At 38.8% G+C, this 27,792-nt stretch overlaps 1 protein-coding gene across 2 annotated transcripts; it reads right to left on the bottom strand.

Annotated features, from left to right (window-relative positions):
• On the bottom strand, positions 1 to 27,696 carry si:ch211-266k8.4 (uncharacterized). Of its 2 annotated transcripts, XM_055222618.1 has the most exons (15): positions 27,441 to 27,696; positions 26,846 to 26,933; positions 26,489 to 26,596; positions 26,226 to 26,415; positions 26,012 to 26,137; positions 25,638 to 25,761; positions 25,460 to 25,529; positions 24,967 to 25,081; positions 24,732 to 24,849; positions 22,071 to 22,183; positions 12,815 to 12,892; positions 11,125 to 11,306; positions 10,514 to 10,626; positions 7,883 to 8,182; positions 1 to 222 (listed from the first exon to the last, which is right to left on the bottom strand). In XM_055222618.1, exons 1-15 carry the CDS (start codon positions 27,584 to 27,586, stop codon positions 156 to 158), a joined length of 1,938 nt encoding a protein of 645 aa, XP_055078593.1. In that variant the 5' UTR covers positions 27,587 to 27,696; the 3' UTR covers positions 1 to 155. The 2 variants fall into 2 exon arrangements, with proteins under 2 accessions (XP_055078593.1, XP_055078594.1); XM_055222619.1 differs by lacking the exon at positions 12,815 to 12,892 and having other exon boundaries at positions 50 to 222; positions 27,441 to 27,664.
• Between the last annotated feature and the right edge of the window lie 96 nt (positions 27,697 to 27,792).

The following is a 27,792-nucleotide window of genomic DNA, read 5'->3' as shown; positions in this document are numbered from 1 at the left end:
GTGTAAAAAAAAAAAAGTTTATTAGTGGTATCGTTTCAAATCTGTACATAATACCAGTAAAGTATTAAAAAAAATAAATTATGCAGTGCAAAGTTAAATTGTACAGACACATGTGGTTCAGTGCTGAGAAACATGTAGCACTTCAGTCTTCTTCATCAGATGAGTGCGGATTCTCTGACATTGTTGAAGGGGGCACTGGTCTGATGTCTGGAGGACAGCTCACTGTAAAGAAGCAGAGAGGGAGCTGTTACACTGATGCTGCGCCTATGTGGAATATCAAAGCAAGATGAAGTGTGAAAATGAAGCGTGAATAATGGAGAAATAACACAATAGCTAACTTGGAATAACACTGATGGAAGCTGCTTTTACTGTTAAAATTTTGCAGCGCTTTAAAATGTAATTATGTAATGTGTCAACTGGAAACATTTGCCGTTTGGTTTCAATTGCTTCACTTGCAGGTTGTTATAGGTTACCAGCACCAGCCTTTATCTGCATCTGTACCTCTTTAGTCCAAGAGGGACCATATGTGGAGAATTGTGTGATTCAGTGAAGATTTCAGTAGTGGCAGGCTCAGTGTCAATACTTGTGTGTGTAGTGATTAGCCTGAGCAGGTTAGCCACGGTGGCTTTAGCTGCATGTGGCAGGAGACAGACTCAAACTGCTGGTAAACATCTATTCTCTGCCCAGTGCTCTCTGTCTGGCCTTTAAGGGGAGCTTTCATTTACTGCAAATGCAAGTCACTCATCTGACTATTTACCAGTTGTGTCACTAAGCTGCAGGAGCCTGTGAGGTGGTCCTAGTACTATTCAACATTCAGACTTCAATTGGACATGTACAGTCACAGAGGGAGAAATGCACTAAACGTATAAAAAGATTAAGATAAAGAGGAGCAGCTGGACAGTTCTGCACCTGCTGTTGTCATGGCAAAGGACAAAGGTCAACCTCAGATGCAAGACAGTTACTGGAGGCAAGTTGTATCAGAAAGAGCATTGAGATTTTAAAAAATACAAACATCTAACCAATAAAATGTCACACCAAACTACTTTTAAATAAATATTGACAAGAATATTTTGAGTATTTTAAAGCTTGAGATAATCAGAAATGTCTACTGTGCCTCTTGGCGTACTCAAACATGGCCCAAACTGAAGCAGGTGAAATCTGAGTTGACATGGCAGACCTGAAACTCCAATCCATCATAAAGTTTTTAAACAATCATTGTCCAGTTTCTACAACACAACTGTGCCAACTCTCAAATAGAAAACTCATTCATTTCACTTAAAGGTACTTCAAAAGGAGCCTGGGTGTATTTAAGTGATTCATTTTTGAACTGAAACAATAACCATATTGCACAGCCCTATTTCAAACTGAGACAACAATTAGAAACAGGCACAAAGCAACAGGTCAATAATAAAGGGTCTTTTCTTTCACACAGTTGTCAAAGCTCTAGTAACCAGCTGAAACATAAAGAGGTGGTGTCATGTTGGTCTGGAGCTTATATGGTTGTGGTTGGAGGTATTTAGAGTAAGATTGCTGAGTAACCTTAGTCAGGTGAGCAGACAGCAACCCAATAACTCCTAGAAACCGGACAAAGGTAGGGTTACATTTGCCAGAGAAAAAGACAATATCTAAAACAAAACACATTTAATCAATTTAAGATGCACGACAGATGCATTTGTTTAGAGCAAAAATGTTTATGGACTAAAAACTGTCTATGAGCTCCACCAGACAGTGGCATGCATTACTGAAATTCAATTACACTGTGAGGAAACTACAGAGATACACCACTTACAAATGTCTTTTAGAGACTTGCTCCAAGCAGGTTCTGTTTCTACAGCAAAAATGACACCAGACCACACTTCATACATACTAACTGTACCTGCTTTAGACGACTCAAAAGTGAAAAATATTGCACACATTTTTCAGTGTTTCAGTGAATGAACAAAGTTGTGTTAATGCCCAGCACCCAGACGGGGACCTAAACTCCCTCAATTGATTTTTCTTATATCCTAAAATGTGCATTGTATTGGCCCTTTCACATTTAGGTAAGCAACATTTTCAAACATATATATCTAAATTGAAGATTTTTTTCTGTTCACTCTAGATTCAGCAGTGAATGCTGTCTCAACCAAACAAAACATCAAAGAAACAGACATGCACTTCCATCCACTCAGTCCTTTTGAGGAAATTTACTGTAGGCATTCTTCGCTCATTGAAGCTGAATTACCTCGACATAGCAGTGAGAGACTACAGAGACAATGGACTACATCTACAGTAACACCCCCATCCTGCCCTTCACAGGTGTGTGCTCTGAGACTCCTATCGCATACAATCAGATACGGGCCAAAGGAAGTGCCAGGAACTCACTAAAGAAGTCAACCTGAACATAAGACTGCCTTAGGAATCTCACATACTCCACTGCTCTCTAATAAACTGCTGGTAGTTTATACAACATTCATCAGGACTCACCACTTATTGACGTCTAGGCATGCAAAACAGACAAAAAGACACTTATCTGATAATACACACAGGATTTACAAGATAAGGGATGAATATAACCCATTGTGTAGCAGGGTTTGGGGTTTTTTTTGTGTTGGGGAAAAAAAAAAGTTTTTCGGACCAAACATTCCAAATAGCCATTAGCCAAAAAGCTTGCATAGACATTGATAACTGAAGTGCAAAACAGGGTAACATTTTATAATAATTGCACTTAATGAAACATGAATAAATACATATTTCCAATAAACAGTTACAGGCTTAATAACTACTTCATATCTTAACTCCTAACCCCTTGAGTAAGTTGTCTCCTAGTTCATGGGCAAATCATCAATAGAACTTTGAAGAAGAAGCCTCGAAATGGCATTAAAATAAATACCAAATTAGTTCATTATAATTCTCAATTAATACTTTGTTTTATTGATAAAGTACTATGAATACACTCAAACTCCCCTGTTCACTACAAGCAATTTCTGTTGTCATCTTGTAGCTGTTATCTGTGTGATCATTGACCCCGCTTGTTAAGAGAGTTCCCTTCACTCCCGCGCACTACAGAACAGAGACTTGCAACATTTCTAACAAATCAAAACACTTCCACATTTCTGAAAAGTGACGGCAGCTCTTTTGTTCCGCAGGGAGAAATAACCTCACGGGGCAATTTATTTCACTGTCCCCTCGCATTGAGCTGTCAGAGGAGCAGTGAGGTGTGGCCCATTCACCTTCACATTTATACCTGGTAGCTTTTGTTTGCTCTGTAGATAAACACTGAGGCGTAGGCTCCAGTGTCATTCAAGTCGTTGTGTTTTGCTGCCTCAAGGCCAAACCCACCCCCCATCCATGGGTGCTGTTTACATGTGTAATGTCCTACTATAATTATGTGATGAAAGTATGCACTGAAGGAAAACTACAATTAAGGGTCCGAGACTTAACCATAACAAACAGTATTATTAAGTCAAACTACGTATTACAGGATGTGTTTAGTCTAACAGCTCTACTGTGCTATTACTGTCTAAGCAACATTTAAAGGGGGCTTATTATCTAAAATCAACTTTTATGAGATTTTAAACATGTTACAAAGAGCTGCTTTTATTGATTCAGACATGTTTGAGTAATCCTGTATTGTCCTGCATTTCAGGCTTGAGTGCTCAGAAAATGTCTGTTTTCACCTACCCCCTTTCTCCACCCCCTGCTCTGTAGTTTCAAATACAAAAAAATAAATAAAATAAAATAATTTGAGTGTAGGTCATACATGGAATCTAAAAATGTTATAGTCAATTCTAACAATAAAATAAGTGAATGAAAATCAGCCGTTATGGTGAAATTCCACTATGAAGCGGCAAAGGACTTGTTTCCATCATGAATCAGTTTTATACTCATATTGTGGTTTACATCTACTTATGTTATAGTTTAAAAATGCAGATATATTGTTAAAGAAGACACATCATGCTTTTTATCTGGCAACACTTAAAATGGATCCGTTACACACCTGAGGATTTAAAGGTAATACTGTAAATCCTCAAGTCCACTGCAACTTGGCCTTTTCACTTGTGTGCGACCCCTGAACTGTTAGCATTCACACGGGAACAGTTTACAGCAATTTCTTAAAACCACCAGGGACAACAGCTGAGCTTCGCTGGGAAATGTCCAGCCATGTCATAAATGATTCAAATGGCAGGTGTAATGTGCAGGTCCCATGCCGTTTTTCCTCTGTCTGTCTAATCAGATTAGGCATCAATAATTCACTGCCACAAATACAAAATCCTTTTACAAGTCAACACCAGAACGTGAGCAATCAGAAAGATGAATGTATGTGTTTTACTATAATATTTGAGTATGAGTTCGTATGCAGCTTCACATCACATTGTACTCTGGACCAGGAACTGGATCACTGTTGAAATTTTCCAATGTCAGGTTTAACAAAACAACAAAAAAAGATGAAGCTGAGAGGGCAAGACCTACACAGTTACAATCACAGTCCGCCATTATAAAGCACCATTATGGTACACCTACTCCTACATATATTAGACCATTATAAAAAAGTTCCCTTCAAAAACTGAAATGCATGTATTGTAATGTATTGTATCAAAATTAATTCCCATTTTTAAATATGTAATTTCTAATATACCAACATTTTCTGGTCAAACAAGGACTTGACTAAAATGAATGTTCACATCTAAATTTCGAACAGCTTATCGAATCTGCTCACTTCCACCTATTAAACTACACTTTATTGATCACATAATTAACCATATTTGAGTTTGCGTTTCCTTTTAAAAACGTGCTCTAGAACAGTGGGTGTGTGCCAGGGCCAAAGGTTGGGTTTGTTTGTGGTCGTCAGGGGGATGAGGGCGTCACTGCTCTGTACACAGCGGTCCCACTGTGAGCTGCTTTGTGTCTTTAAATAGGAGACAGGTCTAGTGCCTGTTTGATCATTCATCCATCCTGTATCTTCATTCCTGTTACATAACACCCAGCACCTGCACGGCACAAAGGAGGGGTGTGGCCTGGACTCCCTCCCTCACTGACCTGAAAATGGCTCTGCTAACGGGCAGATTAGCTTACTCCTTAGTCCAGTGTATGGGTATGCATGATGTCAGGATAGGATGCTAGGCCCTGGTAGTTGACTTGATATTTTTCAACACAGTAAGAAGTACAGCGGTATCTGAGAGAATGACTTGCTGTATTAGAAAGTAGTGATTACGGGACTCTAAATGTTCAGCATTTCGTTTCATGGTGGGACTACCATGTGCCTATACCTAACCTTAATCAAAACCCAACCCAATAGTGAAATAATATATGGGTTAAAAATAAACATTTGCTCAAAAAATGTCAAAAGATAGAACGCTAAGCCCCGCCCCCAGTACCGAAACCAACAACAGCTAATACAAAGGAGCAATGAATTATGAACTTGATGAGTCTTGATGTGAACAAAATGCCTCACGCCATTTAATGCAGTATTTTTTTCAATGTAGTGAATAGCGCAGGGACATTTAGTTGTTACTCTTGTTGTACCAACCATCCTTTATTAACTATACAACAGAGTTACGCTCCACCTTTACTGCAGGGCATTAGAATGTTATCATGCAATGCAAAAGGCTGTTAAAATGTTTGAGACTAAATAATACAAAAAAATGTAACGACATCAGATACTGAAACCCGTTTGTGAGACTGAAAATTTTCTCTTACCTACATTTCCCAATAATGTAGGTTTGCATTAAGAACTCAGTTATATAATAGCAATAAATTAGGATTAGAAAAAAGCTAAAAATAAGGTTCAGGGCTTCAGTCTCTGGTGAAAGTGGGGGTTTAGGGTTTAGTGATAATTTACAATAATTGGATCTATTCACAATTTTGGTCACATGATTTTGAATTAGTTTAATTTTTCATTTATTGTGTTGTGAATGAGTTTTATGAGTTATGAAATGCCCAAATGAAGTAATTTTCATAATATGCTTTTTATGGACTAATGCAATAAAACAATCTTCATGCTTTAAACACAAATTCTGTATTATTACAACATACTCAATATCCAATATGTCTATTTTTATTATATCAGTGATTAGACTGAAACTGGATCTGCTCCTCTCTTCTTCTGTCCGTTGCGCCAGCTCTGCCCCCTCTCTCCATTTTAGCACTGTTTATTTGCTTCAGTATTTGTCCAATCACTACAGAAGAAAAATAGGGGCTTTAAAGTTTTCCACATTGCGACTTGTAGCCAAAAAGACTCCTCTATCTCCATCTACATCTGCTCAAAGATACACAACTTTCTCGAACTGGCTTAACCGTTTCATGCCCATGCCAGATGTAAAAGGCGGAGGATAAAATCTTCATTCGTTCATTTTTCCCGTGTGCACACAGTCTCTTGGCACGAGATCTCGTCCCATCCCTAGGGAATGTATGTAAATGTAATCTTCAAAAAGCTCTCCATGCATGTGTCTCCCCTGTAATACTGTCCATATATATATAACTACAACTGATCCTTTAATGTTCTAGCGTCATCTTTCCAAAGCATTATTAGTTTTGGTTCAGATCCTGAGGCGCAGTGTTTGATGGACAGGTCTGTTCACTCAGCCTGACATGTCTTTTAAATTCTATGTCATATAAATAAATCAATATCCATGAATCAATGTGTGCTTGACACAAGTCCACACAACTGGATCAACTTGTTTTTTCAACTTTGCAGAAACAATACAATTACCTGATGCCAAGCTTATGTTTTCCCACTTACAAAAAAACCCAGAAATTTGGATCTCAACCAAAATATGATTTCTTAACAACTTTTCTGTATTAAGCTCACTGTATTAATTCTGTATTAACAGGGTTTTATACTATATATGAGTAATTTGCATTTAATAACATGATATAATGGTTCCACCTTCTTGTCTTCTTATCACAACAATACTCAAATGGGTTCTGTAAATGTTGTTTTACCATATATTCCATTCAAAATGTCGATAGTTACTGTATACAGTCATCTGTCTTCATGATGTCAATAGTAGCAGTGGTAGTGACGCCTCAGGTGTAATTTCCTCCCATGAGATTCCAGGGAGGGACCTTTATTCCGAAGATGCGTCACCCAAACAGGAAGCAGCAGGTTATTTTAGTTCTGGGACGTCCCACTTCACCCACTCATAAAACATAATGAAAACACTGCAGGACTTCCTCTCTATTTCTCATTTACTTACGACTACACTGTCCTGATCCCATAAAGCCATTAGGAGGGCCATAAACAGATTAGTGAGTGACAACGGGCTAGGTCCCAAACTAATATGGCTATTATAACACTAAATCGAAATTTAATCAAGAGTCATTTCTAATCACTAAGGATTTGCTCAAGTCTTTTCAGTCAAAAGCTCCGCAGCAGATCCTGTCAGTAAAAACATGTGGTTTAAATGGCAGTTATTAAAGTTCATTTTTCTGTGGAGAAAATTAATTTTGAAAGCTATTTTAAAGCCCAAATAAGAAAATTCCTTTTTCTTCAATATAAGGAAAAAGAGTGTTTTTTGTGATATTGCCCAGTCATTGTAAGGTAAAAGGAAACAGGTAAATCTGTATGACAATGACATAGGTTGAAGGATTCAGCTTCACAGTTCATTGAAAAAGCTGAAAAAGTTATTATCAAGTTATTTAAAAAAAAAAAAAAGTATAAACACGATATATTTCAATCCACATAAGAAACTGACAAACATAGTAAGTTCTGTGGTATGCAGTAAGTAGTCAGAACGTTTGTTACTGTAGTTACCATAATGCTGAACCTACACCTTTGGGCAATGAGAGAAAATCTTAATTCCCCATAGTAAAATCAAATATCTTTAGGTCAGACAACCTACCCTAGAACAAACTATCTCCTGACTCCTGTCCTGCCATTACTTTAATAAGAGAGTCTTACTTGAGAAATGCTTTCGTGGAGTTAACCAGCCTTGCCTGCTCCTGTCCCTGGGAGGGGGTAGATGCAGGATGGGTGGATGCTGAAGGGGTGGATGCTGGAGGGGTGGATGCTGGAGAGAGAGTGAATGACTGGAGTGTTGGGGGGAGAACTGGGGAGGTTGGGGAGTTTTGCTTCAGAGGGTTGCTTTTTAACAGACGCAGAGATCTGACCCTGAGAGGGTGAATCAGGCTGTGGTTGCTGCGGCGACGGCTCCCTTTTCCACTAGATCCAGTACCGGTGCGCTTGAAGTTATCGTTTGATCTGAATAAAAAAAAACAAAAATTGATTAAAAAGTCACAGGCTAAACAATAGTTTCAGTGACACTAAAATCAAATTTTAGAAAATGTAAAAAAAACACTTGGCTTAAATTTTCAGTCAAGTATGACTTTCTTGTTCACTAGGAGACCATTTACAAATTTAGACAAACTTCGTTTAGTCAATGACAGATTCTTAATAATAATGTCTTGTCTAAGGACACTCCGACCACCACTAACACTCACACACATGCTATTTTCATACTAGGAAAGGTGGGTGAAGCGTCTTACCTAAGAACCTTACAACAGACCTTGGGCTGAGCCGCAATCGAATACTCTGACCTCTGCTAATAAGTAATTATAATGATCATAACTATGACTAAATTAGCATAACTTTTGTCAACTACAGTACAAAAACTACACTAAAACTAAAAAAAAAATGATTTGACTAAATGGAGTCCAAATGACCAAAAAAAAAAAAAAAAAAAAGTATTTGTATTTTACATGCATATTGTGTAGGTTCTTGTGGCATGTGCATGCTCTCTAAAGGCTGTGGCTAAAGGATCAATTTCAATATGATAATGAAGAAATTTATCACACTGACATGGAAAGACATGAGCTGACAACAGCATTGTCATCATAAATCCTGTGCATGCAGGGAAGAAATATGGCACAAATGAGGTCCAATTATCTTTCAATGATGTCTCAGATATCTCACACTATGATCAGAGGACTCATGCCGTTGCTAAGGTTGTGTTGTGTCTACCAGTTAGGGTTCTTTCCAATCCACCACGTCTGACAAACATTTGGGGTGAGCTCCTTGGAGACAGAGAAGTGAGTCAGACAAAGGAGCAGACAATACAGTACAGGAGACATGCCACAGGCCGATGGGATAGTGCCAGGAGCCTGTGATATTCAAAAAGTGTGACCCTTAGGTCCGCATGAGGGCACCATGCTGTGAACTTTGACCCCTTTAAACAGGAGCTGAGCATTGGATTCTAGTTGGATAACTGCCTATGCTCCTGTTTCACTGCTGGAATGATTATGAAACTCAATCTGCACAATTAAAATATTTTGTGGAGACATGTTAACTCTGTTATCTGTCAGGGTGATGCCATGACTGAAACGCGCTTGTTTCACACTTGAGGCAATATTTGAGAAGCGAAAAGAAGAAGGGAATAAATAGAAATTCTGAATTTAAAAAAGAAAACAGAAGTTAATATTTTCTTGTTCTTAGTTATAGTCCCTTAGCCTCTGTCTGGGCTAACCAACAACAACAACAACAACAACAACAACAACAACAACAACAACAACAACCACCTAACAAACTCAACCCAAAGTTGGAAAATAAAAAAAAAAAACACGAAAAAAACCAAAACACACAGACTACTCTAGTACTACTTAATTCATACTCTAACTCCTAACTCTTTAATGAAATAGTGACTAAACTACCTGAATCATTGAAACTATTTTATGAATTAAATTTCTGTTCATGCTTTATTAAGACTAATAAGGCACAGTTATTATAAAAGGGCTACATATATTTGTAATTCTAAAGAGGAATGAAAACACTTTGCCACAAATTGGGCAATTTTCCTACAAGGTTTTGCACAAAACATGATTTGTAACTGCTTTAGTTTTCTTGAGTCCTGCTGGGTAATAATGTTGTCAGTTGTCACTACGCGTTGACTTTGACGTTTGTGCTCAACGCCTGGCAACGACCACTGTCCAGGTCCTTTCTTAGCACTCATTTGCTAGTCAATTACAATAATCCCTGCAGTGACCCCTGGAGACCTCAGAGACCTAAACCACTTCCCAAAGAGTCTAAAGCTGTGAGGAATGACAAGTATGCTCCAAACATGCTTGAGCACACGTGCATCCATTCATTCTCATGGAGCTGGTCATATGCACACAATCCAACACAAGAGTGCCAGCCTCCAGCTCGGAGCAGAGTCTCACACAAGAAAAAACAACAGCACAATGACAGGATTAGAGCTCCATTGAGACATTCTGAGGAGGCCAGGTGCTGTTATTGCAACTAAAACATGTGCAACATTGTTCACATATGTTTCTGCTTGTAATCTCCATACAGATACATTGGAGTGTTTAAATATGCAGTATTTGTGTATTAAACATGTGTAAATGAAACAAAACACAACTCCAGGTATGTTTGAGATGAGGAAACAATATTATAAGATAGACTGGAAAACAGTGTAATATAGGGCTTTTAACTATCATTCAGCAAAGATGCACTACCATGAATTATCTGACATTATAGGCTTTGTCCTACTGTCAATATATCAGATTTTTGGTGACATTTTCTATAAATTCACTATACCTGAAACTTTTTTTGGCATCAGCAGTACTGGACGGTGTAACATCAGTGCCATTTCTCTCAGTTACAGGTTGCAAAGTTCCCCCTCGATGCTGACTCCGCCTCCTCGCCCTGATCTGAAATAGAAACCCACGAATGAATAATGATACTTACAATAAAGAAGGGAATTTGAATAGAACACCTGGAAATGCAGAATGCAAAAGCACAGACAAAGTTCTTGGATGAGGCTGGCAATAGTAAGAAAATGTAAGAATGAACTGGGTTAATGAGAAACTGGTTGACAATAACTTTTATTCTAGAATTATTGACTATCTACGAGGCTTTTGTCCACTTACCTGGTTAAAATGATGTTTTTGACCAATGCATTTCATTTATACCTACATGTAATTGGACAAATTTGATAGAATTGTTTTAATATACACATCATAAACAAATTTGTAGTATTTTCAGTTTCATTTTGACATCAAGAATAACAGCAGCAATCTGACTGAGGATTTCGCTACTAAAACACTTGCTTAATTTGATTCTATAGATAATATTTTAAAGACAGAGGAAATACACCACAATCCAGTAATTATTATAAACACTAAAGAAAAAGTGTCTATGTGGCTAACCTGAGCTTGTGTTAATGATGCTGAAGTTTTGCCCCTGATGCCCTGCCCAGACGAAGGACTCTGCGGCTGGCTCCCACTCTGTGTCCTGGTCTTCTTGTCCTCTCTTTGCCGACCGATGGGCTCCAGAAGGAAGCGCTGGGCCAGATGAAGAACCCGGCTTAGGACACCTTTGCCTACCGAATCTAGAGTTCACATCAGACCAAAAGAGAAGTTACGTCACTAGCTATTCACAACTTGACGGTACTTAACTTTTAATAACAAGCTCCAGCCTTGTACACTGCTGGTGTTACCTTAGCTAATAACTCCTGACATAGACATCACTGAAAAACCCATGCTCAACCTAATTTAATAAAGTCGTTAAAAAGAAAATTTTCCATTATGGTCGTGAGTCAGATAGAGGACAGGCCTGTGAATAACCTTGTGATGATGATACAGTGTTATTGTGCTATCGTCTGGCTCCAGCAGCATACATCCAGAGAGGTGTGTGACCATGCTGTACACTGATGAATGTTATCAGAGGCTCACCATATTTACTCAGGGCCCGAGTATGCTTACTGTGGCAGGCTGTGAATACAAAGCCCCTTTTCATACAGAGGACAGTGGGAGCACACTCGGGCATACACATGTGCTGACAAAAAAGAAGCAGGCATCACTTTTACCCACTACAACTCATCTGGGTATTAAAACAACCCAATAACATAATCAACTGACTCATAATTGAATACAGTAGAAAAACCAATATTCTCTCTGCCTGTATATGTAAATGGACATAGCTAACCTGCTAGCCGCCTCGTTCCAAATAGGAAGTGAGCATGGGCGCGCTTCCGGCTCTTTCCGGCTTCTTTATACAGTCTATGGTTCAGTCCCAGCAATAATTTTAGATGCACTTCCTGACACTTCATTTAATTAGGCATGGAAAAAGGTACAAATACTACCAATAGTTGCAATGTAATAAATAGATACATCATAGTACATCACAGTTTAAAGATGTATATTTTGAATAAGCAGGCATGCCAATATTCATATCTACCTGTCTAGGAACTGCAGGTGAAATTTAGTGTTGCAATAAACCTGGCAACATATTATCTCTTTTGTCTGGTTAAATCAATGTTTTATGTGCATTGTCCTTGATAAATAAACTAATAATAAACTAAACTAGTTAATGTAAAGCAGTTTCTATTTACATGCTTTACCTCGCCAAGTCCAGACCTCACTTTGAAATGGCTGCACTAGAGTCAGCTGGTGTATACACATGTACAGGTTTTGTCATGATTTACTACATGGTCCTGGTCTCTTGTATCACTTACTCCCTTCAGCAGTCATCTTTAAATATGGCCACAGGTTGTTGGCCCATTAAATCCCAAATATGATTTAATGAGCGTATTAGGCAGGCTCGCTCACGTCTGTGCTTTGTTCCGGGCTCGCCCCCCTGTTGAACCTGCTAAATTGATTTAGTGGCACTGACATCCTATTCTCCTGTATCAACAACCACCATTCATCCGACAGCATCAAGATGTATGCAAGAGAGGAGTCTAGACCTGCACAGAAGGGCATGGAACCAGACGGAGGGGGAAAATCATCTAAATTCAACTACAACTAAAAGTATTGTGTCAAATGAAAAACAGATGAAATAACAGCTCATATATTTAAACCATAAAAAGTGATATTTACACAGAGGAGAAAGACTCACCCCTTTCAGTGGTCCTGTCACTTAAGCTTTGAAGCGGATCATCATTTTGAGTTGAGGTGGTATGTTTTTCACCTTGACCTGAAAAATAAATGTATTAGGTCTTGACTTTTTAACGATATTGTAGATTTAGAATATAGTTTTTGTGGTTTAAATCTACTGTTGGGCTATTGTGTCATCGCCATAAATTTGTTTTGATATTATCGTTTAGCATCTATATTTACATCAGCAATATATTGAACTTCAAATTTTGTTATCGTGACAGGCCTTACAACAAGAATACTTATTAATACATGATTAAACAATGCCAACATTTCTTTAACCAAAACAAAACTACAGTATGAATGAGAGAGAGTAGGTACTGAACTGCTAACCATCTGGTATGTGCGGTTCAGTACATGTTTAATTTATCCATCATCTCTTCAGCACCATCTTCAAATGACAGTGCTGTGCCAAACAGGAAGAGCAGACGATAAAGCGGAGCCTCTAATGTGAGGTCTGAGAGAGGACCTCACTGGAGTGATCTTTGATGTTCATACAAGTCCATTCCCAAACCACACCCTCTGCTCTGCTGTAGGCCATGGCAGTCCAGCCCCGCATCTTTTCAGTTCTTTCCGATCCATCTCAATCACTGTCATACGGGTGAGCCCACGGTGAGCCTCTTTGGTGTTAGCTTTAAACAGTGACCAGTCCTAACATGTCCGACAAGAAGCATTAGGTCATCCTTGTTTTAAATCATGCTTGACACAATGAGATTACAACTTTTCCAAATGAGCAAATTGAGAATTGGTGTTATAGTAGGTGCCAATACAAAGCAATAGAAAGATGAAACAAACATTGGCTTTAAAAAGAGATGTGAGCTCAGTGCCACAGTTTCTGTATGACTCAGAGCAGTAATGGACGGTCTCATGTATGTAGGATTTATAGGAGCGTTATACCCCACAAACATACTTTTAATAGGTCTGGAAATGTCAAAGTGCTGTTGTCAAAAAAAGATATCAGTTGGACAATCCTGGGTATACAAGAGGATAACTAACTAAAATTAAAAAGTCCTCAAAATGGCGCGGGTACCAAAGAATGATTTGTGACTGAAACTCATATAGCCAGGGTCCTTCTGTGTGGAACATGCATATTCTCCTTCATGTCTGATTTCCCCTGCTGCCAAAATAACAACAGGCAGTGGGTTAGAGTCGCCCGGAGAGGGTAACTACTTTCCTCTTCAACCACTGCTAAGAACCTGCTGTACTGTGTTCTGAATTAATCTAATCAAGTTCCATAGCCTAAAACAAAAATTCTTCAAAACAAATAAGTCACACTCTTTACGCAATTGTCGAGTTCATCTCATGAAAAAACATGGAAAACAACTAAATCCCTTTGAGTTGATGCACATAGTAAAAGGACAGGTCTCCCTCTGACTGTGCAGGGCTGTAATGATAGGGCTGGTGTGACAGTGCATTTACTGTCCGGTACTTTCTCAGATGACAGAGCGCTCTGCTGATTCCTCACTGCAGGGGAATGGATGCTGATGACACCCAGGCTTTTGAAGGTGCTGTTCTGGTGCGTGTCCTCTGGGGGCTGACTGGGGAGGGCTCAGCTAATGCAGCAGAAAGCTCACATGACACAGCTCAATAGGGCTGCCAATCTTTACAGTCTGTGTGTGGCAAAAACACTGAAGGATGGATTGAAAGTGTGCTACTGTGCTGCTGAACATATACTAAATTTTGCAACAGCTGTTTGCCAGCCCCATATCCCAATTAAATTCTAAATAAAACTAATCAAACTGGCATCACAAAACTACACTACTTGCTCTCATTATAAGCTAGTCAAGGGTGGGTCATTAGTTCACTTACCAATGCCTGCTCAGTAAGCACCTGATTCTCTTAGTGCACACTGCTCAGGTCTTTCTAGTTTAGCCAATGCACATTATGACACGGCAGTAAAGGTTAGGCCTAAGGCAAAACCGGAGCTGTATGTCATTCTGTGGGAGCCAAGGTGAGACAGTTACTTCATAGGAGTCAGGTGATTCACTCCTAAAGGTTATGTAGTCACACTTTGCACGAATACAATAATAAAAAAGCAACCATTGCGTAGTGTAGTTTAGAATTGTAATTTATACATGACTTACAGAAGTTAACTAATTGTTGGCAGAGTTTGAGACAGGTAATCTATGATAGAATGATGTCAGACAGTAACATCAAAGTGTAGCTGTATTTTTTTTTTAAAGTCACAGCTGTTTTTGTTAATGTTTCCTTCCTCTTACTCAAGTAAAGTCAGACACTGGTTCACCTCCTTACAACAAACACAGGCAAAGAGATTTTGCAAAATAAATAAATGAAAAAGAGCACTTGGCGATACGTCTGAAGACAGTTTTGAAACTTTGCGTAAAATGACTAATTTACTTAGATCAGACTGAAGTGAAGGGGGGATTTTGGCAGTAGTTTTTCATGATCATAAAACATATCAAATAATATGACTGAGAGGGGCTGAAACGCAACCTCGGCTGTGCAGCACCGTAAAGAATTTTCTACTTCAATACTGATATCTAGATTAAAGCAAAAGGAAAATACCATGAAAGATATAGAAAAATTTAAACCATCAGATATTTGCATTGATTACTGGTAAAAATCACTATTGACTTTGCTATGAGTGCTCAAATCTGAAAAGGAATGTTGTTTTTACATATAAGGATTGGGATTTATAACTAATCTCATAATTCCCTTTCAAGAATAATTTGCACTCAACCGTCACAACACAAAGCAGCTCAATCGTCACACTCTCCTTTGTAGCGATACTGAAAACTCCTCCCAACATCTCAGTCTGCAGACAGTCATTTGTTCTAATATAGTAAAGAAGCCAGGGATTATGCTTGATCCATTGACTGTAAGTGCTACTAATAGGGAGCTTCAAAGTTTTCTTGTTAGCAGTGTGTCTGTCTGCATGTGCGTGTGAGATGAACAGATAAAGAATTAACTAAGAAAACATGGTGCTCAGTTTAATTGGCCAATATAGAAAAACAGACTAACGACTAAACGAACACGCACACTGCACACCCTCATTGAATTCAAAAGTAAACGTAATCATATGTCAATCAAATTAAATATTTACAAACACGTTTATTTAATATTATTTGCAAACTCCGACAGCGTGGGATTTCGCGCCACAGAAAGAGAGACCATGGCCGGGACAAAACAAGAGAATGGTCCGAGGAGGGTCGATTGTGGCACACACTCATTTTAAAAATTATCCTTAATATCTTCTTAAGTATTTATTTAGTGTATAATCATGGAATCAAAATGAAAGACAACAACAACAGAGCAGACAGTAGACTACATAAAACAAACAAAAAGCAAAAGAAGAAAAACAAAAAACAAACAAAACAACTCACACTTAACTGTTGACAAGTAATGATGCCAATATTAAATCCTTTCAGTGTCTGCCGTGCAACTGACCAGAGGCCACTGGAGTGAGATGATATGAGAAGAAACATGAATAAACATGTCAAACAGAAACTGACATGTTTCAAAGAACAATACTATTTAGTTTATTTGACTTCAATGACTTTAGACTTCCCAGAGCTTGCATCAGAGCCCCCCCATGACCCCTTTTGGACCCTGTCATTCACAGGCTGCCCCTGAAGCACCTTAAGGCTTACCACAGGGTCAAAGGTCAGTCCTAGAGGCCAGGGGTCTCCTAAAAGCTGGGGTACCTCTGAAGCACAGGCACTGACCAACCATCCCCAACACAACGGCGGTACAGACATATTAATCATTTACCAGCCAAAGGAAAAGAGGAGAGCCATAGAAAAGCATGGGGAGACAGCCCAGTGTTTTCAAACTGTAATTAGAGCTGCCAGAACTAGAGTGATGGGCCATTCAAACTCCAGCCTGTAATTTACACTGCAGTCACTTAATATTTGATAAGTCTAGTCCAAATCTTACAGAACAATGGAGCAATTCTCTAGTAATAAGATCATTACTTACTTAAAAAAACAATAGTATGCAAATTACAATATACAAAAGTATATACAAAAGTGACAGAAAAAGAAAAATCCACTGCAAAACAGACAGGGGAGACAAAAAAATAACTTCCAAAGATTTTAACTTTTTGCTTATTTTACGCTTCAAAAGAGTTTCATTATATTAGATAAATAAAATGGCTGTGATTGAAATGTCCAAAACTAGGGTCAAAGGGTTGATGTCAACGCTAAAAAAAAGTATTTTCCATGAGGATGAATCTTGCACTACATCAAATAACATCAATTTCTAAAATCAATGCACTCTATATAATGAAAAGCATGCCCTAGATTTTAGAGGAAGTAAACATAATTACAAAGACTTATTAATTATTCAAATAACCACTCCTCTGCTTTCCTTTCAAAAACAAAGGCTTTTTACACATGCATGAGCCCAAAGCCAGGACACACACTCTTTACACCAGATACATATGAACATTTTGGAGGTGCACAAAAATCAGAACAGCTGACAGCCGAAGGTCTCCCTCGTGGTATTAGCTGCAGGCCAACTAGCATTGTTTATTTTAATGTTTTGTTTTAATTACACCTCTCTCGGAACCATGGCTTATAACATAACCAACACACTATCTCAGAAATGAGTTGACTCATAATTAAGCAAAATGTGCACACTCCCACACCATATGGCTAGTTCTGGCTTAATGAGGGCACTTAGGGATGTCAACCTTTGCTTTCACTTTGTGCTTTAGGACAAACTGCTAAAAGTAACTTGTAATAAATTACATATTCATGGTTTTGAAACTAATGAGTTCCATGTGCTGCTTCAGTAAGTTTGCCAAACCAGTTTTAAATTTCTACAGTTTTAACAACACACAATTCAGAAGACTATTTTATGTGACACTTTTACAGCATGAATATAGTGTGCATGCTATATACAGTACTTCTGCCTTCGTAAGATACAGGTGAGCATGCAGAGTGCTGGGAGAGAGGGGGTGACAAAAACTCACTAAAATGTGCCTGGCTTCCAGTACAGTTTAGAAACACTGCTCGGTGCTGTGTGACTAAACAGCCTGAACCGGGTGTTTTGGACACTTCATTATCTAATAAATTATCTAATGACAAGGTGTTATTAAGTGGTCCATATTGTGGACTGAAGCTCCTCAGGGACAAGTGTAGTGGACCTTTGAACACAAACATTAGGCAGCATAGGTAACGCTTAATGAAGGTCGGCCTAGGGCTGATTAGACCAGTGGCATCCCACTTCAAGCACAAACAAATACACAGTGAATGGGATTAGAACAAAGTTCTACAAAGAGCAAGGCTCATCAAAAAGGACAACTAGGGTCACTGGTGGGCCAAGAGCCCTTGGCTAAGACATCTTAACCAGGTTAGAGACAGAACATCCCCCCCCCCCCCCCAAACTTATAATTCTGAAATAGCTTCAGATCCTTCAGTGGTTTATATTATCATTTTATATGATACAAAATATTAGAACATTAAATCAGCAAACATCCAACTCCAAAGATTACAGCAACATCTTTCACTCACTATATAAATCTTTGACTGCTGTATCTGTCACTTTTAAGACACCTTTTAACTGAAGTCTTTCTGTTGTGTTTGGGCAAATAAGAGAGGGCATCTAAAGACTAGAGTAGAGCTTGACATCTACAAGTATATAGTGTTTTCATTATGACACACTAATAAGGCTTGTACACTGCCAGGCCAAAAAAAAAAGTCGCTACCTGGATTTAACTAAGCAAATAGGTCCGAGCCTCCTGCAGATGGTCAGGTCTAGGTTCAGCAACAGTCTGTGCTCAAAGAATGAGGTCAGCTGACTACCTGAATATAGTGAATGACCAGGTTATTCCATCAATGGATTTTTTTCTTCCCTGATGGCACGGGCATATTCCAAGATGACAATGCCAGGATTCATTGGGCTCAAATTGTGAAAGAGTGGTTCAGGGAGCATGAGACATCATTTTCACACATGGATTGGCCACCACAGAGTCCAGACCTTAACCCCATTGAGAATCTCTGGGATGTGCTGGAGAAGGCTTTGTGCAGAGGTCAGACTCTACCATCATCAATGCAAGATCTTGGTTAAAACTTAATACAACACTAGATGGAAATAAATCTTGTGACTTATCAAAACAATGCCACAGCGAACATATGACGTAATCAAAGCTAAAGGCGGTTTAAACAAAATATTAGAGTGTGTGACCTTTTTTTTTTTTTTTTTGGGTGGAGACTTTTTTTTTTTGGCCAGGCAGTGTATGTATATGGCCCACTTCTACATCAGGCTACAACAGTGTTCTGATACATTAGAGGCAGGGAGAACACTTCTGAAGGTCATCTCCACTGAGACCCTTACAACCGCGCTTATCACTCCTGACTTTAATGTTTGTGTCTGGCTCCGCTGCCCCAAGCCAAGCCAATTTATTTTGACCCCACGTTTAACTCTGACCTTGCTTTTCTTTGGACTTCTTCAAATCCATTCTTGGGACGTACTAAAACCACATGGCAGTCTAAAAGATAAATTGGACAAATAGATCAGATATATGATAGATCAACAGAAGCAAAGATAAAAGAGGAAATGACCATTTCCTATAGTATTGAGCTGTTTTGAACCCATTCTCACATCAACGTATCCACTCAACATATATCTTTAAAGGCCTAATATGAAAGCTTCTGCCTTAAAAGTGAATCTGCAGCTCTGGCCGGAGGTGGTTCTTAGAGGACAAAAATGCAATGCAAACGCTGAGTCACTGCTCTTATCATGGACACAAGGCGAACAGGAAAAAAAAGAGTGTTGTACTAAGGGAGTCTGCTGAAAACAGGGCTCTAGCATCTGCGACTTCAGCACTGGGAACATAACAAGCAGAGAGGGAATTAGAGCAGGGAAATACTGGTGCAGGACCGCAGCGAGAGCTCGATCTAGTGATGCCTAAAGGACAGAGGAGAGGAGAGCAGCTTGTGTGCACTAGAAGGAGGTTATTAGCGTAATAATATATGCTGAGCCCTGTGATTTTCACAACATTAAATAACATAGTTGCAAACATATCAGACACTGACTCACATTCATTTAATTAGTATTAGGCACCACCTAATTAACTAAAGATGTTTTGAAGGTGGTAGAATGTGTTGATACGGCAGTGTTGACAAACAACTTATATTGACAATGCTTGTAGATAATAATAACTGCAACTTGCACATGGAAATCGTTGGCATTAGTCAATAAAAATATAGTATCGCAGAAGGGAAACAATACGCAGTATAAATAACAGACTGGAGAGGCAGTGGGGCTGTAACGGTTACAAAAAGTGGTGGAAAATGTAGGTAAATGCAAAAACATAAAAAAGTCTGAGTCAGCAAAACATAAGTAACCTACTCTGTCCTTTTCCTCATGAGTCAGCCCGATGCTGGGCAGACCCAAAGAGTCACACATCTCATCAATATCCTTCACATGTTCTCACTATAGAGCATTATAAAACATGACAGGCAGGTCAAAGGTGACCTGCCTGGTGAGGTGTACATGCACAGAATATACTATATGGCACTTTATGTTGGCATTTGTCCTTCTCTAAAAGGTACTCTAGACTGTTGTTTATTATGTGTGTGTTTGAGGGATAAATAAAGTATCACAATTTACTACAAGAAGTTGAATGATATGAATACACCAACCATTCATTTCATTTACAAATGATTATGGAAATATGGAGTGTTTTGGTTAGGAGTATTCCACAAGACATACTGAGTGAAATGAAGGTCTGCAAAGTCTAGATCAGGGTGCTATTGACATAGTGTCCCTCGTGAATGTTTTGGGTAAAGTTCCTTTCCACCTCCTCTCTTATTTTACATCAGCTAATGAAAGTTTAACATGTAGACTTCATTTTGGAGAGTGACAATAGTAACAAGTAAAAGCAAATGTTTGGTGTAGTAGCAGCAGTGACTGAATCAGAGCGCTCCTCTTGGTGCCCGAGGCTGGACTGACTTCAAATGACTCACAGTGAGTCACACACACACACACAAGTGGGACACACGCACAGGTGGGGGACACACACAACAAGACTGATGGATGAGCGCTGTCCCAAAATATGCTTTGTAGCTTCCAAGTGACCCAAAAGCAAACTCACTGTTGTCTACGATTGATGTGCTCTTTTTATAGTGTCTCCAAAACGTATTTTACAGATCACACATACGCTCTCTCTTTCCCCTCACTTCCCTTTTCCCTTTCCCTTGCAGCAAACCAGCATGTGACTCATATACAAAGCAAATCCCACTCGAGTCTGCCAGCCCGGGACACAGTTACATAGAGGCACACGGAGGCAACATTCCAACCTGTCTGATTTTGTGAAGTTGAAACTGCAGTAGTGGCATTACAGATCTCAGTGGAGAGATATTTGAACAGCCTGCAGAAAGATTACAGGTTCTTTGATCTATGGAGCTGTAGTGGTCCCCCTCTCTCTCACACACGCACACGTAGAAACAGAACTCTCCTCATCACAGGACAAGAGGACATTTTTGACAAACAAGAAAAGAGATACTTGAAATACAAACCGCAAATTCCAAAACCTTAAGATTGTTAAAAGTTTAAGGTGACAGTTGTAGAATTTATGCTTCAAGATTTTTGTGTTGAATTATGTTGCAAAACTGACAGCATGTTATTGCGGTGCACCATTAATTAAAACGAAAAAAAAAAACAAAAAAAAAAATGTAGATCAAAACCCATTTAGTTAGAGGTGGGCAGAAAATCTGAATGTATCCCTTATAATAAAAATAAAAATTAGTGGAAAAAAAACTTGCTGTAAACTTCAATATAAAGCTATTTTGTGATATCCCCACAGTTGTATGGGTAATTACTGTCCTTTCATATTTGACTGATACTTAAACCTCAGAGATGTCGTCTGAATTTTGTTATCAGGATACTCAAATAACACATTATAATTATGTCCACCGCGACATCAAGTCAGCTATCGTTTTTCCAATTCACCCACACAATCAAGCATATACGCAGTAAAAGAAGATACAGGTATGTAAACAATAGTCTTTTTACACAGTTGCCCTCCCTGTCTCCCAGCTGCAAGTTGATAATATAGAAAAAACAACCTATCAACAAAAGGCAGTGCGAGATGAGAACAGGTTAAATGTGCATTGTAAAAGGTTAAGTGGAGCAGAACCTGAGTCCTGAGTGCTCCCCATAGAATTCTGGATCAACCGCCCCTTTGTAGGACATCACTGTGAGCATTTGTGTGTGTTGTTTATCAGCGTGCGAGATTGTGTGTTGTTTACCAGCTATGGGTCCACTGTTGGTCTCGTCCAGGACAAGGCTGTTCATACATTTGAGCTCCCAGTCCTGCACTTCAGTGTTCCACAGCGCGGGGATCAGTACACAGTACTGGGCTCTGAAAACAGGAAAGTTAAACCACACACAATCAGTTACCGTTGCAATAACTACTTCAAGCAATAAGACTGAATAAATCACTGTTACTTACATTTTAGTGAATTTAATCTAACCAAAAAATATTATAAGAAGGAGCTGGGAATCAGGGATGAGATAATAATATGATATCACTTTATGGCGACAGAGTAACAATTGTTTTGTCACATGATTTTACTGTGTATCACTATCATTAAAGCAGAGTACCACGCTGATGTTTGGATTTTTTTGCGTATCGGCCATCAGCCTTAAATCTCCAGCACAGAAGATTTAAGGCATTTTTTTTTTTCGTCCAACCATTTACCTCTGTAATACATAAAGATTATATGCACAAAGCTTTATTTTAACACTTTAGTTCAAAGAAGATCATTTGGAGAAAATGACCAAAATCTGACCTGCATATGGGAATTAAGAAATCTCATACTGCAACTTTTCTCATTTTCTGGGCACTGAGCATGTTTACAACAAATTTCCAGAAATCTGACTTGACAAGAAAGGGTCGCTGGTTGGTGGTCTAAATGGATAAATGCTAGACTTTGCTGAAGCCAAAATAGTCTGTGTGAAGTGAACAAATAATGTGGCAACCCCTTCAAGTGAACGAGTGTCAATGTGTCAATGAAGAAGAATGAATGAAAGAGGGGGTGCAGAGGAGAGAGAGAGAGAGAGAGCAGGGGGAGGATGGACGGCCTGGGGAGATTTATGGGAACAGAGGATGTTGAAAGAGAGGTGAACAAAAGAGAATGACGTCCAAAGACCCAAGTGGTAGTAGTGCGTGGGATGGGGTTTAGGAAAAAGAGCACTGGAGCAGTTCAGGAAAACATATCTTAAATTTATGTTTTAGGCTGAAATGTATTTTATTTTTGTATACTACAAAATGTACATAGGTTTGATATATATCACTTTAAAATGTGAGGTAAAAAATCTTCAATGTCAACCAAGTAAAGTTAAAATCACCAAGTGTTGTCATGACAACCTATGTCTGGTACACTCTAGTTACAATACTTTCCTATAAACATATATACGCAATATTTGTTCATTGTTTTTGTCTCTATTTGGATCAGTAGCATAGTGTATTTTGTGAGCTGTTCTGTCCCTTTTGTTCATCTGTCATTCTGTCTTGTAGCTCTCGTTCTTTAAAACTTCCCAGAGTAAGAAGATCCTGCCACAGGAGACAACCAAATCACTTAGAGCTGACTTCCAACCAAGTAAGAAACAAGGCCTCTAAATGTGACACTATGGCGGGCTGCCCACTGGACACCAGAGCAACAGCAGTGCTATCCTTGTGTTTTCTTTAGCCTCCCATTTAATATATTTACATAGCCGCAGCCATGAATTTAACTTTACAGTAGTTCACATTATTAAACAGTACTGCAAGTATCAGATTAAAAGAAGGGCTAGAGCGCTTCACTGGATCATAAAAAAAAAATATTTAAAATTGCAGTACCGGTGCTCCTTGAGGGTTGAGTTCAAATTTCAGCAAAATGTGGCCCTTACTAAATAACGTAAAACTATTACTGGTACATTAAAAGACCTTTATTACATGAGGAGGGAGGCTGAAGCATTTTGACCAGCTGGATGGTCTTCGTCAGTGCATGAGAATAAAACGGGGCACACAGGTGTCCCTACATACATACATGAGATCATGTGACTAGTCAAATGAACACAGGAAAAAGAAAAAGTGGGCCAATAGATGGCATACCAAAACACCAGAGAAATGGTTTACCGCCATACCAACTGGAGTATTGCAAGTATGTTTGACCCTTAAAAGCTAGGATTTAACTGCAGATGAATGCAGATACATCTAGGTAAATGTATTTAGGGTAGTGTATTAGTATATTAAGACATGTGTTTCCTCATCAGTGAGGGTAAAGCAGGTACAGTCTTACAGAAAAAGCGATAATGTTTAACTCGTGAAAGTAAATCAAACTCAGAGTGAAAGTCAAAGAGATATGAAACTAAAAAGGTTATCAATTAAAACAAATAAAAACACTGACTGACCACATATATTGGCAGTGTACATAAACCCAGTAACCCACTGAGTTGCCATAACAACTACCCAAAGTCAACTAAACATGTAACAATTATACTACTTATGTAGTTCGACCAGACTGAAAGACAGCCATTGAAGGAGCTTATTTGCATAACGGGCGTTCAATTCAAACACGCACCAAAACAAGTGAAGCAACAATGACACTTTACTTTTAGAAATGTCAAAACATGCCCAGTTCTGATGGACTGATTCATATTCATGAGCTGCCTGCTATTTAATCAGTACCCAGAAAAAACAAGATATTATTCCAGGAAAACCTGTTGAAATCTGGGTTGGCAGAGAAAAAAAACTTCTGAGCATAAATAAGTTTGTTTGCTCACATTTTTAGTTTGGCTACTTTTTAATATCTTTGATTATATTTGGACACTGTTGGACAGAAATCTGCACAAAAAATACATTATAGTATTTTTTCCTAATTGTAGACTATAGCATTACTTTATATTGCAAGCCAGTCTGTACTCACACATCCACTGGGACTCGGAGCAGCAGTGGTAACATGGCCCCTTCATCATTTAGCCCCATCAGCCGAGGCTCCAGCAGCTCAATGATGGTCAGCGCTGTCCGGAAAACAGCTGACAACCCTAGGTCAATACAAGCAGGGCGCCCACAAATCAAACGACTAACAAGTCAAGAACATTAAAGAGCCAAGTGTGTGTATGTGTGTGTACGTTTGTGTACGTGTGTGTACGCATACAAACCATGCAATATGGTGAGATCCCAGACAGCCAGCACAGAGTCCCAGCAGGGCAGTGAAGTGAAGAGGGTGAGAAACCAGGGCATCACAAAATGGACTGACGAAAGTCCCACAGACTCCTTAAGAGAAGGCAGAAACTACATGTAGGTTATGTACAACTATTATCTATGGCTAAATACATCCATCTACAAATAAACATTAACAAATGTTGAGTTGAAATAGTATAAGAAGGGCATTCAACGAATCCCTTCATCGCTGTTATAATATTCAATATAGCTGACCAAAGCATGTTTTTGAACTGCAGGTGTATGAGGGTCAGGACTGGAGTTTTCTGTGACTCATTGGATTCTGGAAAACCCAGGGGAACTCCATTGACTTTTCAGCAAGTTAAATATGAGTTTAAAAAAAGAAAAAAAATATATCATGAACTAATATATTGTAGTAAACGTGAATAACTTACACATATATTGACTATTACTTTTTGCAAGTATACATACCAGATGCTGAGAGAGTTTAGGTTTTCTGTGTTTCAGAAGCTGTTCAAACACCTTCACCTGATGTTGGATTCTGTCAAGACACATAAAACGATTGTACTGGGATAAGAAAGCCCACAGACTGATTCATTCAAACAACACAGATTTCAACATATTGTGATGGTACGGTGTAAATTCTTACTTTGAAAGGCTAAGGTCAAATAATTCAGCTACATATTGAGGTTGATCCAACAGTGCTGTAAGAGCCCAAAACGCCTCCTCCTCTGCCAGCTGCATTAGCAACACTGCTGCTATGTAGGACATCCCTGTAAATCAAAGTCGTATTGGATATATATGACAAAGGGAATTGCAATAAACCAAAATAAACAGCACTTTATTTACACATCATGTCATTTGATTAAGGAAATAGGCTTTGTGATTTCTTACATGACACCAAGAAATTAGAATTACATACTATTTGTATAATCTGTCCTATATCACCATCTTGTGGCCATAATAAGAATTGCATCAATCTCTCAAAATCAGTGGGAGGACCACTCTTAGCAGAATTCTTACCTTGGCTGTATCCAACCTGAGGATTGTATCTTGCATATGCAACGAGGACCCGGAAAAGTTTGGCCTGGCCCTCTATGGCTTCTGGACTATCCCCCATCAGAGAGCGGTGTGTGGGGAATGAGCGTTCTGCAACAAGAATATACTCCACATCAACTACACCCTCTTGCTATCCAATGTACATTTAAGCTTATATGTTTAAAAGAGATGAGCGTACGCAAGTCCAGTGCTATCTGTCTGAAGAGTGTGATGTCATCCACAGAGTAGCGCATCTCTGAGCTGGTCAACTGCTGCTGGTTGGTGCCCAAATCATTCTGTGTCTCACTTAATGTGGCGATGGCTGACAAAATGCCATACTCACTGACCCCCAGGTCCACAAGAGGTCCTCGCACTTCTGCCAGGTACATCTGTTTGAAAAACAGTTATGAATTAAACTCTTTATTTTTTTATTGCAATAGTATATTCTAGTTAATAAAGCACCTCATAGTTAAAATGGCTTTTTTGCCTCCTGTTTTCAATGCAGAGAAGGCACTTCCACACTTGGCCTCGCAAACTTGAAGGGATACCCATCCTGATGAATCTCTCAATCTTAAAAAAAAACCAAAAAAAAAACCAAACAATCATAAGTTTAGAATGTAGCCAGATTTAGTGCAACGCAAATAATAGTCCTGTGATGGAGTTTATTTAAAAAAGTGTAAATATTAGAGACTCAATATTGGGATCCTTTTTATATGTATTTATTCAAATATCAGTCTGGTATAGTATTTTGGTCTGTCCATCTCGGTCGATATATTTCATTTTATTCTAAAATTATCATTTTAAAAATTATGACATTACCTGGTTCTTGCAGAGGAAGCTGGCTCCATTCCAGTAGCTGAGCAATTCACACAGCTCTTTGACCCTCACTGTACTCAGCTGGGGGTAACTAACAAAAAGACACAATACATGGAGAATGTGGATGACATTGGCATTGTTATTGTCCCAGATATCCAAAGAATAACTAACGTTAAAAATCAACAGTGTGGCTGGTGCACATCTGAAAAGGATTTTCTTTCATATCAAGGTTGAATAAAAATAAATGTGTCAATAATTATTGTAGTGCTTGAATTAGTTATTCCACGCAATTCTAATACCAAAAGACAAAAAACAGAATAAAAAGCAGAATAAAATATAGAAGCTTAAAACACACACAGAGTCATTCATTTCACTTCCAGTCTGATATTCATCGTCCTTATTCTGACTGTATATCACCCACATTACGCTGTAGCTAGTTAGCAGTTTGTGTTGTTGCTACAACATAAACACTGGTGGAAAACGACTTACTTTATTATAACGTTAATAAAGTAACTTTTCAATCGGACGAAATGTACGCTAATTAACACACTACATTAAAGTTACCCTTAATGAGTTAGTTATCCTTTGTGTGTCGCACCTGTACTCGTGAGATCTGTGCTGAAGTTTTTGCTCCTTCTTTTTAGTGATCGCAAAACCGAACTCATCAAACCGCACATTCTCACTGCGCCTGCGGATGATCGAGCTTCTTCTCCTGCTGCCATTGCTGCTACTTCTTCTCCTCATAGTTCATGGATGCCCTTTAACCGCACTCTTTAGTTTTGTTTTGTTCGTATGACTCGGTATGACTCAAAGCTGGCGTGAATGAATGTCCTTGTTTGAAACAAGCGGCTGTCAAATCAGCTGTGAAAGGCCGTCCCTTTAGCCCCGCCCCCGCTGACGTCATGGTCAACCGAAAATGGGCGGAAACGGGATGAGGTCAGGGGCAAACA

The sequence above is a fragment of the Periophthalmus magnuspinnatus genome, chromosome 6, assembly GCF_009829125.3.
Source record: "Periophthalmus magnuspinnatus isolate fPerMag1 chromosome 6, fPerMag1.2.pri, whole genome shotgun sequence".
NCBI classification, from domain to species: Eukaryota; Metazoa; Chordata; class Actinopteri; order Gobiiformes; family Gobiidae; genus Periophthalmus; species Periophthalmus magnuspinnatus.
This window is presented reverse-complemented; position numbering and strand designations above follow the sequence as displayed.